Below are 15,558 nucleotides of genomic sequence, written 5' to 3' on the forward strand. Positions count from 1 at the left end.
TCTTGCACAGGCGCAGTGCAAGATTTCTCAGAGCACGCCTACGCGCATGTTTTCTCCCCTTCTCTTTCCACTTTTCCTCTCTCTCCCTTTTTCCCCTTTCTTTGCCGCTCCCATCACTGGGTCTTTCAGTCTTTCCGTCAGCCCGCTATGTCTCTCCTTCCGACCCTCCATCCCCCTCCCTACCTATCCCCCTCCCCCTTCCTTTTCCGTCTGGAGCAGGCGGCAGTTTGCGCATGCGAATTAAGTGGACAGCCCCGCTCTTTGTCCCCATCTGTCGTTCACACGAACTCAAACCTTTCGCATTCAGTAGCCAATACGGTTGAAGAAATGGCGGAAAACCGATTCCGCCTTTGGAGATAAACCTTGATTGGCAACTCAGGTAACCAATGAAGTACACCACTTTGTACCCCTTGGGAGGCACCGAGCTCCGTCGTCTCGTTTCCGGCGGTCGCGCGCTCTTTTCTCGGGACGGTAGAGGCCGTGTAGCGTCGCCGTTACTCTGAGGAGAGAACAGTCGGTAGAGGGTGAGTTTTGGAACGACTTAGTTCTTCTTTGGGTGGGGAGTAGGATTTCCTGCGACAAGAGGCTAGGGCGAGGCTAGGTTTGGAGGGAGGTTGGCCGTTCGTTCCAAGGCCCCTTGAGGCCTTGTCCCCGCCGCCACACGGCGTCCTCAGCCCACCCGCGGGGGCCCATCGCTCTCAGCTCGCTTTGCTTTCTCGTTTGACTGGCTCCCGTTGCCTTTCCCGCTCCGTTTCTTTATGCGACTCGTCTTCGAATCCGAGTTCTGTCAGTAAGTTCCCCGGCCTTTTACCCGCCCTGGGCCTGAGGGTGTGGGGTCTATTATCCGAGAGCCCTGAAGTCGTTGCTGGAGGAGGAGGCGCTTTGCCGGCGCTCCTCCTCTCAGCCTCGCGAGGCCATTAATTCAGAATGAGAAGTGCCGCCCCCCCCCCCCCAGCGATGTTTCTTTGTCAAAACTCTAAGCTGGGAAGTTCATCTGCTAGTCCAGACCCCGCGGTTTGTCTAATCAGGTTTTTTTTTTTCTTTTTTTTCTTTTTTTTTTTTCTTTTTAAGTCTTGTTGCCTAGTTACTCGACCCATTTACAGCATCACTTTTTAAAAATGAAAATTAATTTTATGGATTTCCTATTGGGTATTTTCCCCTTGGGGAAACTTGTTGTCCCCTGAAACCTTTCTTTGTGTTCTTAACAGAGAAATTGAGATTAGGGAGGACTTGGGAGGAACTTTATCTTCAGCCGAAGTTGAGGTAGGTGTAGGGGGTAGGATTGCCAGCTAAAACACAGGATGCCCCGTTACATTTGGATTTCACATAGGAAACAAATTCTTTTTAGCATGCGTTGCTTGGGCTTTATACTAAAAGATCATTTTTTTTTATCTGAAATTCAAATTTAACTGTATATTGTGTATCTTTATATTGTAAATCTGGCTAGATTTATACTGTGTGTTTGTCCAACTTCCTTGTTAATAAATGAAAGGTCCTAAGAAACACTTAGAAAACTACCTTACCATGTCTGTGCATTGTACAGCTTTAAGGCAAGTCCATATCCATGCAGCCATCTAGGTCAGTAGATGTTTACCAGTTTTCCCCCACAGGTTCCACTTACAAAGTTGATCCTTTTCCTGAAAATGGATTTCAGATATGTATGGTGTAGTGTTTGGTCTTATACCTAAACCACATTTGTGCAACTGTACTGTGTTCAATAGCCCCAGTCTTTCTAAATCAGCAGTACATATTTTATCTCAAAAGTCCTTATCTGAGTTAGTCATTGGGACAGGTAAGTAGACAAATCCTTGATGCTGATCGTTGTGCTTAGTTCTCAGAGGCCCAATGGTTAAGGGGCAGTGAATTTATTGCTCACAAGACATTTCTGCAGTTAATTCCAAATTCTGTTGGTGATCATCATCAGAAATAAGTGACAGGGCCAGTACTTAACTGAGTACTTGGTACTTTCCGGGCACTGTTTTAAGTGATTTATACGATATTATTTAGTCTTCACCATTGAATGCCTTCTTGGGAAAGAATAAACTGGAGGGAAAATTATAAAGATTAGCATTGTGGAGACATTTATTCAAAAACACTAAGGTAGGCAGTTTGGTTGTAAAAAATGATTTTTCCTAGAATCCAAAAGAGAGGAGGAAGCATGTAAATTAATGACATTTGTCTAACTAGAGCACCAATCAAATGTAGGAATAGGGATAGTGGTTCCCAGCAGGAACAAATGCTTGCTGTGGTCAGGATCTCATTTTAGTCCTTAAAGGAACTAGCCCTGTGAAGTTGCTGTTGTTACCCTCTTCTTATAGGTGAGTAAACTGAGGCTCAGAAGTTAGGTGACATGGCTAGTCAGTTTGTTGGACCCTAAACTTTGAAATCAAGCTTTGATTAGTTAGCTTGCATCATTGTGCTGAGTATGAGCTTTAGAGTTAAATAGATGTGAGTTCCACTCTTTGCTCCACATTTGAGTGACCTTAGATGGGCATCAGTTTTCTTATCCGGGAGAGTAATAGTTTTGAGCATTAAGTGAGATAATGCAGACTTAGCACAGTGCCTGGCATATAGTGGTTGGTAAATATCTGGTATTATCATCTCAACTACCAGGCTCCACTTTCTAAAACCAAAAATAATCTCCCTTGAAGTTTAATCTTAAGTGGTTTAGAACGTGCTAGCATTTTATCCTCAAGGAAGCAGATCATTTCTTAGCAGTTGTAAAATGGTTTTTCTGAAATGGAGTGGTGAGGTTTGGTTAGGATGTAAATACAAATACAGAGTTTTTAATATTTCAGTTTTGAATAGATCTCTATGAGAATTTTTATTGATGTGTAATATAAATCCATAATGTAAATTGTGTAATATTATATATATATAATGTAATGTGTAATTTAATCCACAATATATATTGTGGATTTCTGAATGGGATGCAAGATACTGAGGTCGGGGCCACTGACTCCCAAACTAAAGACTGGAAGGGGAAAAAAAAACAGTTTCCTTGGATTCTAGCCAGGGGTAAGAAGGTAAGAGGACCTAGTTGGAGAAACGGCTGTGAAGATAACTCAAGTTTCTGCAATAGGCCAATTTGGAGTCAGGGAAGAGGGAGGTGTTTAATAGCTGGGACTCAAATAGAGATCTGATTCTAATGCCCACCTAACCCAAACCTCAGCTGTTGCTGGAGTAGACTTTATAAATTTTTATGTTATAATCTCCTATTTTTACAAACATGATTTCCCTTTTTTGGAGGAAACAGTGCTGCACTATGCGGTAAGAGTCACAAAAATAGGTTCAATTCTAATTTTAAGAATTTATTATAAGGAAATAATTTAGAAAAGCAATAAGCAAGAAGATACTGCAACATTATAATAAGAAAAAGCTGAAAACAATCTAAACGTCTCATAGTTTAGTAAATTAGTGTATATCCACATGGACTTTGTATAGCTGTTAAAAATTATTATACTGACACACTAAAAGTGAAGAAAAACTGAATATACAATGGTAAATTATAACTGCATTATATTGAAATGATACTGTATGTTTTGGAAGGTAAATAAGTAAAAATCGAAATTGTAGGAGGAATATTTACTCATGGATGTGTTCCAAGATTTAGCTATGAACATGGTTTATATGTAATGTTGAAAAACTAGGAACAACTCAAGTGTCCAACACAATAGGTGCTTGGTTGATGGCTAAATACTATGTCCATTAAAAATTAATGTATAAGATTTGCCTGGGTGGCTCAGTCGGTTAAATGTCCCACTTCGGCTCAGGTCATCATCTTACACACAGTTGGTGTGTTCAAGCTCCATGTCGGGCTGTGTGCCGACAGCATGGAGCCTGGAACCTGCTTTGGACTCTGTGTCTCCCTCTCTCTCTGCCCCTTGCACTCTGTCTCTGTCTCAAAAATAAACATTAAAATTTTTTTAATTAATGTAGAAGATTTAGTGATATAAAAGTTGTTTATCGTGTAATAAAGTAGAAAAGGCAGGTTGCAAAATAGTCTATAATATACAAATATGTATATGTACAATGACTGGAAGGGTAAATGTTGACTATTTTCTAGTGGTGGGTCTTTGGATTTTTTTTTATTTCTAAGTTTTCTGTATTAAAGGTATGTTTTGTAATAGATGCCTTATTAATGAGAAACATAAGATTGATGAAATGATATAAATAAGATTCAAGTCTTGGCTTAAATGTCAACTTTCCAGTTAGACTTCTCTCACAGATGTATTTAAAATTTCAGTCTAGGGGTGCCTGGGTGGCTCAGTTAACCGGATTAAGTGTCCAACTCTAGATTTTGGCTCAGGTCATGATCTCACGGTTGGTGAGTTGGGCTGGCAGTGGGGAGCCTGCTTGGGTTCTCTCTCTCTCTGCCCTTTGCCAGTTCACTTTCTCTTTCAAAGTAAATAAACTTTCAAAAAAGTAAATAAAATTGCAGCCTTACTTCCTTCTTAAAATGTTTACTTTGAGAGAGAGTTCACACTCATGCAGGCAAGCAGGGGAGGGGAGAGAGCGGGAGAGAGAATCCCAAGCAGGCTCCACCCTGTTGGGCAGAGCCCAACTAGGGGCTCAATCTCAGGATTTGTGAGTTCATGACCTGGGCCAAGATCAGGAGTCAGATGAAATCAAGAGTCAGACACTTAACTAACCGAGCCACCCAGGCACCCTGCAGTCTTATCCCTTTCACTTCTTATCCACTCCCCCCTCTCATTTTTCTTTATTTTCCAGTAGTACTTATTTTTTATTAAGTACTATATAATTATGTGTATTTTGTCTTACTAGAAGATAAGCACAACTGAAGTCAAGAATCTTTGCTTTATTCATTGATGCGTCCCAAGCACCTATAATAGTGCCTAGCAAATAGTAAACATTCAGTGAATATTTGTTGGGTGAGTTAGTGAAATATATTTCAATTTGTGTGTTTGTGTATACATATATATATATATGTATATATATATATGTATATATGAAAACTGATCAATAACGTATAAACAGGACAGGTTTCATTTTTGCTTGCCTTCTGTTCTTTGTCTACATTCATGTATTTACATATTTATTTATTTTTATTAAAAAAAATTTTTTTTTAACGTTTATTTATTTTTGAGACAGAGCATGAACGGGGGAGGGTCAGAGAGAGGGAGACACAGAATCTGAAACAGGCTCCAGGCTCTGAGCTGTCAGCACAAAGCCCGACGCGGGGCTCGAACTCACGGACTGTGAGATCATGACCTGAGCCGAAGTCAGCCGCTTAACCGACTGAGCCACCCAGGCGCCCCTATTTATTTATTTTTAATTTAGAGAGTGGGAGCAGGGGAGAGGGGCAGGGGAAGGAGGGAGAGAGAAAGAATGAGAATCCTACGCAGGCTCCACACAAAACATGGAGCCCAACATGAGACTCGATCCCACAACCTGGGATCATGACCTGAGCTGAAATCAAGAGCTACCCAGGTTTCTCATTCATATCTTTTTGAAAAAAAAATACCCTTTTCCTCTTTATTACCCCTTTTAAAAGATTAAACATTTTTCATGTTTACATAGTCTTCATAATTTTTAATGCTGTATAACATTCCAGTGAATAGATGTACCATAATTTATTAAAAACCATACCTCTAATTTTTTTTTAAATTTTGGGTATTTTGGGGCGCCTGGGTGGCGCAGTCGGTTAAGCGTCCGACTTCAGCCAGGTCACGATCTCGCGGTCCGTGAGTTCGAGCCCCGCGTCAGGCTCTGGGCTGATGGCTCGGAGCCTGGAGCCTGTTTCCGATTCTGTGTCTCCCTCTCTCTCTGCCCCTCCCCCGTTCATGCTCTGTCTCTCTCTGTCCAAAAAATAAATAAAAAACGTTGAAAAAAAAAATTTAAAAAAAAAAAAAAAAATTTTGGGTATTTTAAGTCATTTTGTTACTGTAAAGGTCATTGAAGTGACTATTTCATGGATGTGGTTTTTTTAAATTTTAGAATTATATTCTTAGGATAAATTTCTAGGAGTAGAACTTCTTAAGTTACAGAATATTAACATCTTGATAGCTCTTTTTTTTAATGTTTGTTTATTTTTGAAAGAGAGAGAGAGAGCAGGGGAGGGGCAGAGAGAAAGGGAGACAGTTTCCAAAGATGGCTCTGTGCTGACGACAGAAGGCCCAATGGGGGGCTTGAACTCACAAACTGAGAGATCATGACCTGAGCTGAAGTTGGACGCTTAACTGACTGAGCCACCCAGACACCCCAACATCTTGATAGCTCTTACTATTGTCTTATAAAACAATTTGTGGATATAGAATTTGATAATTGTTGTTTAGTTTTGGCGGGATATGATGAAATGTATCAGGAAAGTTTTTATATACATAAAGTATTGTCATGTATCCATCATCCAAAATCAATAGTTATCAAGACATTGTCACATTTTCTTTGAGAAATAGTTTTCTTTATTTTTTTTTTAAAATTTTTTTTTCAACGTTTTTTATTTATTTTTTTTTGGGACAGAGAGAGACAGAGCATGAACGGGGGAGGGGCAGAGAGAGAGGGAGACACAGAATCGGAAACAGGCTCCAGGCTCCGAGCCATCAGCCCAGAGCCTGACGCGGGGCTCGAACTCACGGACCGCGAGATCGTGACCTGGCTGAAGTCGGACGCTTAACCGACTGCGCCACCCAGGCGCCCCTAGTTTTCTTTATTTTAAAGGATTCATATAATGGAAACAACCAGTATTCATGACAAGGTCCTTCTCCACATCTTTCCTTCAGCTAAACTCTGACTAGAAGGTCTTGTGTTTAGGGGGAAGGATTGAGGATTGGCTTTTTCCTTTAATTACTGGAGAACTGTCCTTGAATGAGGAAGATGGTTGTCAGCTTGTTAACTAGATCAATTAGAAAATTTCCATCTTAAAACCAACTTGTGAATTCAGTCTGGATTGTACCAGGAATTTTCATTTTGTTTTCTTTTTTATCTTACATTGATTTTTTAGATGAGATTTAAAATTACAATTGTATATTCATCTTTGTGTATTGCTTTCATTGCTTTAGTAGTCCTTTATCTTTCTATTGTGATTAATAACAGTAATTACTGAGTGCTTACCAAATTCCACTACTGAACTAGTGTTTTCACATATTTATGAACGCTCCTAGCCATCTTGAGAGGTAGGTGTTTTTATTATCCCCTTTATAACAGCTTAAGGAATTTGTGAAGAAGTAATTTACTAAGTAGTACATAGCTGTTAAGTATTAGGACCATGCTTCAAATCTAAGTCTAACTCCACATTTCATACTTTTTCTACTGTTGATTCCACAATATCTACTATAGGCTAGGACTGTGCAGTGTGCTGGAGAACAAGATTTACTACTAGTTCTTGTCCTTGTGGTAACTAGAATCTATTTTATTGTGTTTTAATATTATGATAGGGCCATTTTTTAGGGGGTGGCTTCTTTGAGGAAAGTAGCTTCCAATTAATGTATAGAATTAGTGAACTGGAAGTTTCCTCCAGTTACTCTCGTGAACCTGTTCTCATTCAGTACTTGTCTAGTTTCTGTGTGCAACATAACTGCTAATGTCTGGTTGTTCTTAGATTTTTGAATGGTACTCCTTTGCCATACTTGTTCAACATACCCGGTTGTTTGAATCTGGCAAAAGCCAGGACGTCAGAGATGATTTGTGGCATTATGTCATCAGGAAGGTGACTGATAAGCCCTGATCATGTTTGACAGTCCACATTTTCCTTTTAGGGTGCAAAAATGCAGAGCAATAAAACCTTTAACTTGGAGAAGCAAAACCATACTCCAAGGAAGCATCATCAGCATCACCACCAGCAGCACCACCAACAGCAACAGCAACAGCCACCACCGCCACCAATACCTGCAAATGGGCAACAAGCCAGCAGCCAAAGTGAGTTCACACTTGTAAGTGGGTAGTTTTAGATTAGTGTCTTGAGATTATAAGAATAAGCCTTTGTGGCACACCTTTGTTCTTCTTTTCCCTATTTATCTCCTAATACTTCTCAGGATAGAAAAAGGGTGATTCTCTGAAACAAGGAGCAGACGTGTTGGATAGCAGATGAGTACAAGTTGCTGTGCTGTGTTGGCATAGTCTACTGCCAAACAGACGTGTCTGTATTTTACCTCAGAGCTTGGTTCTTAGAGGTAATCATCAGATGACTGGTAGTTAGAAAATATAGAGCAAGTCTTTAATGGAAAAGAAGGCTGGTACTGAGTGTTATACTTTTAGCCTGGGGTCTGTACCAGCCTGTTTTTAATCAGAGTAAACATTCTTTAAAGGCACGTTCCCACTCATTTAGCCAACTTTGAGCACCTATTGTGTGCCTCTAACACTAGAACCAACCTTACCCGTCTTTTATTTCCAGAGATCCCTACAAAGAATACTGTTTCCTAACTCATTTCCTTTCATTCCATTAACCTAAGCATGAAAGAATGGGAGCTGTTAAGGTTATGAAGGTTGGTTAAAAAAAAAAAAAAGGTTATGAAAATTGGTGAGAGATTGGGAAAATGGAGCAATTATGTTTTAAATTTAAAAAGCTGATCCCTTCTGACATAAGTCTCCTTGACTTGCTTAATTTTCCCTTTGACCAATAGATCCTGTATTGTCTTTCTGTCTCTGACTTAATCTGGGTGGCTCCTGGCCCATAGTAGTGCCATTGAGTCCTCTCAGATGTCTGCATACTGCTTTCACATTTTAAGGTACAATTTACTGATAAGTGGTTAGTGGATAGATTGCATTGGGAAATGGTGTTTGACTTCTCTACAGCAGTTAGGTTTCGTAATCTGGGAGCAGTTGTAGCTCTGAGAAAGTGACTGTAGATCTCTTTGTCCAATCCTTTGAGTGACTGTATGTCTTCTCTCAGATGAAGGCTTGACTATTGACCTGAAGAATTTTAGGAAACCAGGAGAGAAGACCTTCACCCAACGTAGCCGGCTCTTTGTGGGCAATCTTCCTCCTGACATCACTGAGGAGGAGATGAGGAAACTATTTGAGAAATACGGGAAGGCAGGCGAAGTCTTCATTCATAAGGATAAGGGCTTTGGCTTTATCCGCTTGGTGAGCAACCATGGGTTTTTAGAATGTGTGCTCTAAAAGGTCGGGAAACTGGGGAATGATGGACTTGGAAAATTAGACAGTGGAAACAATTCTCAGATGGTCTGTTTGTTAAATGTTTATAGTTGGAGTTGGTAGCAGAGGACAGAAAATGCAGATTTTGTTTTTATTTTTCCTCATAGGTTTTGCTTTGTTTCAAGGACAACATAGGTTTATTTGCCTTGGACGCTAAAACTAAAGTATGCCTGTTGGAACTTTTTAATTGGTAAATTTCAAACATATAGAAGTAGACAGAGTAGTATATGAACGTATACATACTTAATGCCCGGCTTCAATAATTATCAACTCATAGTTTATTTTATCTTAGTAATGATTAGGGTTTATATAATTTCTTTGAAAAGTTCTTACATAGGACTTTATAAAATCATGAGGGGACAATTTTATTTGTATCTTATTTTTAAAAAATTTTTAAGTTGTGCTAAAAAAAGGTTATCGTAACCATTTTTAACTGTAGATCTTTTTTCATAAAATCTGATTTAATTAGGAAACATGTTTAAGTGTATGGGGGGGGAATCTTTTCTAGACATTATCTATATAAACAAGGAACATGATATGCTAGCAAGGTTATTAGAAGTGGCGGTTAGAACTAATTTCCAATCCAGATCTACCACTAACAAGAGTATATGGGCAAGTCATTTTCTCTGGGGCTCAAGGTTCCTCTTCAGTAATATAAGAGGGGGTTCCCATTAGGGTTTGTGGTTCTAAAAAGGTCTTGTAGAGGTCATACATGATTCTCATTAAACTTGTATGTAGCTAGCTGAAATTAAAATATTCTGGCTACTATTTTAAGGGTAGGTTTTAGGCTCATCATTGTCCCACTGATCTATTACCACTTGGGAGAATAACCTATGATACTGATGACCATGTAAGTAGTATTTACTTCTAGAATTCCCAATAGATTTATTGCAAGGCTATCAGAACAGTTAGGTTTATCTATTTATCATCCAAAGATTTATCTGAAACATAGCTCTATTCTTTCAGTACTATCAAGGTTCCTTTATATGTGTATTGTCAAGGTTTTAGGGGGAGAGGCATTTTGTTTTGAGCTATGCTACTTTAGACTCTCGATGGCTGTGATGTGGTCTTTGTCAAAACTGAGTTATTCTGATTTCTGTCTGCTTCCTAGGAAACGCGAACCCTAGCAGAGATTGCCAAAGTAGAGCTGGACAACATGCCACTTCGTGGAAAGCAGCTGCGTGTGCGCTTTGCATGCCATAGTGCATCGCTCACGGTCCGAAACCTTCCTCAGTATGTTTCTAACGAACTGCTGGAGGAAGCTTTTTCTGTGTTTGGCCAAGTAGAAAGGGCTGTAGTCATCGTGGATGATAGAGGAAGGCCCTCAGGAAAAGGCATTGTTGAATTCTCAGGGAAGCCAGCTGCTCGGAAAGCTCTGGACAGGTGCAGTGAAGGCTCCTTCCTGTTAACCACGTAAGTAGGGGTTGCTTTTAGAAATAGAATTTAGATTGCTACTTCTTTCAGTGGTATGGAGAGTTAGCCCCTAGGAACCATGTTCTTATGTTCACTTAAAGACTTTGGATACTACTTCAGCTCTCTAGTAGGGTTTTCAGTGTAAAATTAATGAAAATACTATGAGGATTAAGAAACCTTTCAGGGGAGCCTGGGTGGCTCAGTCAGTTAAGTGCCCAACTCTTGATTTTGGCTCAGGTTATGATCTCCTGGTTCATGAGATCAAGTCCCATGTCCACGCAGAGCCTGCTTGGGATTCTTTCTCCCGTTCTCTGCCCCTTCCCCCTACACATTCTCTTTGTCTCTCAAAATAAATAAATATTAAAAAAAAAACCTTTTAGTCTTTTAGTAGGTTGTCATTTAATCAGCATTAAATCTCCCTTTACCTTGAAGTCTTAGAACTCTGAAAAGTTGGGGCACCTGGGTGGCTCAGTCGGTTAAGCATCCAACTTTGGCTCAGGTCATAATCTCACTGCTTGTGGGTTTGAGCCCCGTGTCAGGCTTTGTGCTGACAGCTCAGACCCTGGAGCCTGCTTCAGATTCTGTCTCCGTCTCTCTGCACTTCCCCTGCTTGCTCTCTGTCTCTGTCTCTCTCTCAAAAATAAAATTTAAGGGGCGCCTGGGTGGCTCAGTCGGTTGGGCGTCCGACTTCGGCTCAGGTCACGATCTCGCAGTCCGTGAGTTCGAGCCCCGCGTTGGGCTCTGGGCTGATGGCTCAGAGCCTGGAGCCTGCTTCCGATTCTGTGTCTCCCTCTCTCTGCCCCTCCCCCGTTCATGCTCTGTCTCTCTCTGTCTCAAAAATAAATTAAAAAAAAAAAAGTTAAAAAAAAATTTAAAAAGTAATAAAAAGAATTCTGAAAAGTTGTTTTGTGCATGCAAAACACATATGCATGTATTTATTCCAAGTGATTGTCTGGTATTCTCTAGATACTGGATATTTAGGCGGTACTTAAGTATCCTATTTACTTTGAACATCTTTGAGGCTATATTCAGAGATCTAAAGCTTGACTCCATCCTTTCAACCTCAGATTCCACATAATGCCATCAAAAGACCTTAGTTACTTGGGGCTTGGTGTAAAAACCCCTTCAGAAATATGTTTAATTGTTCATTCCTGACCCCTGACTGGTTTGCTGTGCCAGTGACCGGTGTAGAGAGGAACCCTGGTATAGGGTATAATTTGATTAATGCTGAGCTGCTTGCTTCCAGATTTCCTCGGCCTGTGACTGTGGAGCCCATGGACCAGTTGGATGATGAAGAGGGACTTCCAGAGAAGCTGGTTATAAAGAACCAGCAATTTCATAAGTATGTGGTCCCATCACTTCCGTGTTAGGTGTTTGTCTATTCTTAAGGAAGCTTGTAAAGGGATGTATAAAAGAGGCAGGTCTTTGCTATATGTATTCACTGGCAATGGCCCTCAGGAGTAATGCAGTGCTTAGTTGGGGGAATCTTTGACAGAGTTTTAATAGCCCAGGAACTTTGTCTATAGGGAGCGAGAACAGCCACCCAGATTTGCACAGCCTGGCTCCTTTGAGTATGAGTATGCCATGCGCTGGAAGGCACTCATTGAGATGGAGAAGCAGCAGCAGGACCAAGTGGACCGCAACATCAAGGAAGCTCGTGAGAAGCTGGAGATGGAGATGGAGGCTGCTCGCCATGAGCACCAAGTCATGTTAATGAGACAGGGTGAGTATAGGCCTGTAAGTCTTAAACCTAGAACAAGAACAAAATGGCTTTTTTCAGAAGGGTCTTTGTATCATTCAGTAGAAAAAGGCCTAAACCTCTGCTTTTATTTTCTGAAATATTTTGTTGATCTTGGTAGTCAAATGAGCTTGGAGATGTGGCAGAGAATACTGGATTCTATGAAGAAAGAAATCATACGTTTGACTTCATTTTTGGAATCTGGATAGCTCAGATGACCACTCAGGGATTATATATCCCTTTTGCTTTCTGGATCTTTATTTATGGAAAATTATTGGGTCTGTATGAGGAGAATGAAGAATACTCTAAATTAGTCTGTTTTTTTAGATTTGATGAGGCGTCAAGAAGAACTCCGGAGGATGGAAGAGCTGCACAACCAAGAAGTGCAAAAACGAAAGCAACTGGAGCTCAGGTAACTAACTCTCAGACCCTTTTTTTCTGATCCCTCTAAAAGGTAATGTCTCATTACTGTTTCCTACCACCATGCTACCTCATGCATTTGTAAATGTGTTGGCAAATATTTCCTGGCTGCTTCTCAAGTTCTCCCTTTGGATGGGAAATATTTTGGCTGCCCATGGTTCTCGGAATTATCCAGAGCTGCACTAAAGGTAAAGCAGCTGAGTGCCGATCTCATGAGGCTCCTTTGTGAAAGAACTTGCTTTTAGGGCTGGACACATTTACAGTGAATTTTTTGGAAAGCTATGATAGTTTTCAGTAGGCTCTTAATTTCCTTGGCTGAGTCCCTGTTAAGATAATCTGCTCAAGTTCTGGAATGTCTCTGCCTAAATATCTTGGTGACTCTCTGTAGGCAGGAGGAAGAGCGCAGGCGCCGTGAAGAAGAGATGCGGCGGCAACAGGAAGAAATGATGCGGCGACAGCAGGAAGGATTCAAGGGAACATTCCCTGATGCGGTATATCTCCCATGTGCCCATGATGTGCCAGGGCAGTCCTGATATGACAGACCCACCAAATGTCCACTTGGACTTTAAAACATTACAAGTTATGAGCAGTTTTTGTATTCTATGAAACTCCTCTTTTAGAAGAATTCATAGGAAGGAAAGATAAGGTTTGAAGAGGAGTTCTTGTCTCATAGGCAATTTAGGATGAAGAGCTGGGGCCAGTGTATACTGTTTAGACTCCGTGACTGCCCAATGAGATCTGTCCAGTCCTATAGCAGCCTTGACTAGCTCTCTGGTGTCCTTGGAGTTGTTGCACATACTGGGGTCCTAGAGGAAATCAACTGTCTTTCCCCTTGGCTTTTACCTCTCCTTTTGTTCCTAATAGGGGACTCTGACTTGAGTCCTTGTAGGTCTAACCTTGAACCCACTGCACAACTAGCAAGGAGATGTTGGTTTTCCTCATCTTGGTCTCCATGTACTTGGAACGTGTTGATCACTCTATCTGCTTCCCTTAGTGTGTGTCCTCAGTATATTGTGAATGGTAGAATGCAATGCTGTCTTGGACTGTCTTGAGTATTTCTTATTTTTCAGAGAGAACAGGAGATACGGATGGGCCAGATGGCCATGGGAGGTAAGGACTTACGAGATTAATGGTTCTGATTTCCTTTTTTGTTTCATTTCTGGTAAACTATGTAGCTTCTCAGACATTGTCCAGATTTAAGGGGCTGACATTTCTGGGAGCATCGTTTTTGGGTGGGGTAACGTGTCCTTAGCTCAGAGGTCTTGTTGAATTGTTTCCTCTCACACAGAGATTGACAATCTCTGTCTCCTGTACTGATCACACTGCTCTGCTTTAGGTGCTATGGGCATAAACAACAGAGGCGCCATGCCCCCTGCTCCAGTGCCAGCTGGTACCCCAGCTCCTCCAGGACCTGCCACTATGATGCCAGATGGAACCTTGGGATTGGTAATAAACTGTGGAGCCTTACAGTAATTCTAAATGATGATAGGAGAAAGGACTTTGCTTTCAAAGTCCCTGTCTGCCACAGTTTTGCTATAGTTTTTAAGACCACTGTTTTCCATTAAATGTAATCTCAAGGTCTTGATTTGAACAAACCGATTCTCAAACTATACTTTGTCTAGGAGTTAAGTAAATGCCTTCTGTTTAGTTGCTACCTTGGGTTAATGGGTTTTTTTTTTTTTTTTTGGAGGGAAGGCAATGAAACTTAGGTATTATCACATAAAACAGATGTAAATCCACAAGGCTTTATGGCTCATACAATCCTGAATTAATAGTCATAGCATCAGAATTTTAAAACTGGATGGCTTAATGTTGCCGAAGAGTGATGGCATGTCCTTGTTCATATACTTAATTCAGGAGAAAAGACTTAACTGGAAATTATTCAACCTGGGAATTCAGGATGTAGTATTATTTAATCAATAGGAATAGGGATAAAAAGATAAGGGTAGGATAGTTGGGTGGGTCTGTAATTCAGACAGCCTTCTTTTCAGGGATATCCACTTGAGTTCTTTATTTTTTAATGTTTATTTTGAGAGAGTGCATGAACAGGGGAAGGGCAGAGAGAGAGAGCATCCCAAGCAGGCTCTGCATGGCACAGATCTAGACATGGGGCTCCATCCCACAAACCGGGAGATTATGACCTGAGGTGAAACCAAGAGTTGGAAACTTAACCGGCTCAGCCACCTAGGTGCCCCAAGGATGTCCACTGGGATTTTAAACAGGCTTAGTCACCCCTAGCACATCAAGAGCTTTGAGTAATTGGGGTGCCTGGGTGGCTCAGTTGGTTGAGCATCAACTTCGGCTCAGGTCACAATCTCACGGTTCGTGGGTTCAAGCCCCACATCAGGCTTGCTGCTGTGCAGAGCCTGCTTTGGATGCTCTGTCCCCCTCTCTCTCTGTACCTCCCCCACTTGTGCTCTCTCTCTCAAAAATAAACATTTAAAAAAAGAGCTTTGAATAGTTAAGTGGAAATGGCCTTCAGGGGAGGTATTACAGATGAGTGGGAAGCTTGGGGCATAGGTTCTATTGTAACATTGCTCTCTTTTTCTCTTAAAAGACCCCACCAACAACTGAACGCTTTGGCCAGGCTGCTACCATGGAAGGAATTGGGGCCATTGGTGGAACCCCTCCTGCGTTCAACCGTGCAGCTCCTGGAGCTGAATTTGCTCCAAACAAACGTCGCCGATACTAATAAAAATTTCAGTGTCTAGTTTCCCAAAAACCCTTAAAAGAAAGACCCTTTTTGGACTAGCCAGAATTCTGCCCTGGAAAAAGTGTTAGGGATTCCTCCCAATAGTTAGGTCTTCCTTGCCTGTACTACTCTAAGGGAGTATGCTGGAGGCTGAGGGCAAGGGAGGGGCGATAAAATTTAA

The 15,558-nt window shown here is 41.1% G+C and overlaps 1 protein-coding gene across 3 annotated transcripts in view; it reads left to right on the top strand.

The window, feature by feature from the left end:
- The first annotated feature begins 142 nt into the window (after window positions 1-142).
- Window positions 143-15,558, top strand: part of NONO (non-POU domain containing octamer binding) — a 15,719-nt gene continuing 303 nt past the window's right edge. The window contains exons 1-11 of one of the 3 annotated variants that reach the window (XM_049643938.1): window positions 143-379; window positions 7,716-7,875; window positions 8,849-9,042; window positions 10,226-10,527; window positions 11,774-11,869; window positions 12,054-12,250; window positions 12,593-12,677; window positions 13,074-13,176; window positions 13,756-13,795; window positions 14,022-14,131; window positions 15,243-15,558. The exon at window positions 15,243-15,558 is cut by the window's right edge and continues 303 nt beyond it. In XM_049643938.1, coding sequence (XP_049499895.1) covers window positions 7,725-7,875; window positions 8,849-9,042; window positions 10,226-10,527; window positions 11,774-11,869; window positions 12,054-12,250; window positions 12,593-12,677; window positions 13,074-13,176; window positions 13,756-13,795; window positions 14,022-14,131; window positions 15,243-15,377 — 1,413 coding nt within the window. In that variant the 5' untranslated portion in view covers window positions 143-379; window positions 7,716-7,724 and the 3' untranslated portion in view covers window positions 15,378-15,558. The other 2 variants (XM_049643937.1, XM_049643939.1) reach the window with 2 other exon arrangements.

This window comes from Panthera uncia, chromosome X (assembly GCF_023721935.1).
Source record: "Panthera uncia isolate 11264 chromosome X, Puncia_PCG_1.0, whole genome shotgun sequence".
In the NCBI taxonomy this organism is placed as follows: Eukaryota; Metazoa; Chordata; class Mammalia; order Carnivora; family Felidae; genus Panthera; species Panthera uncia.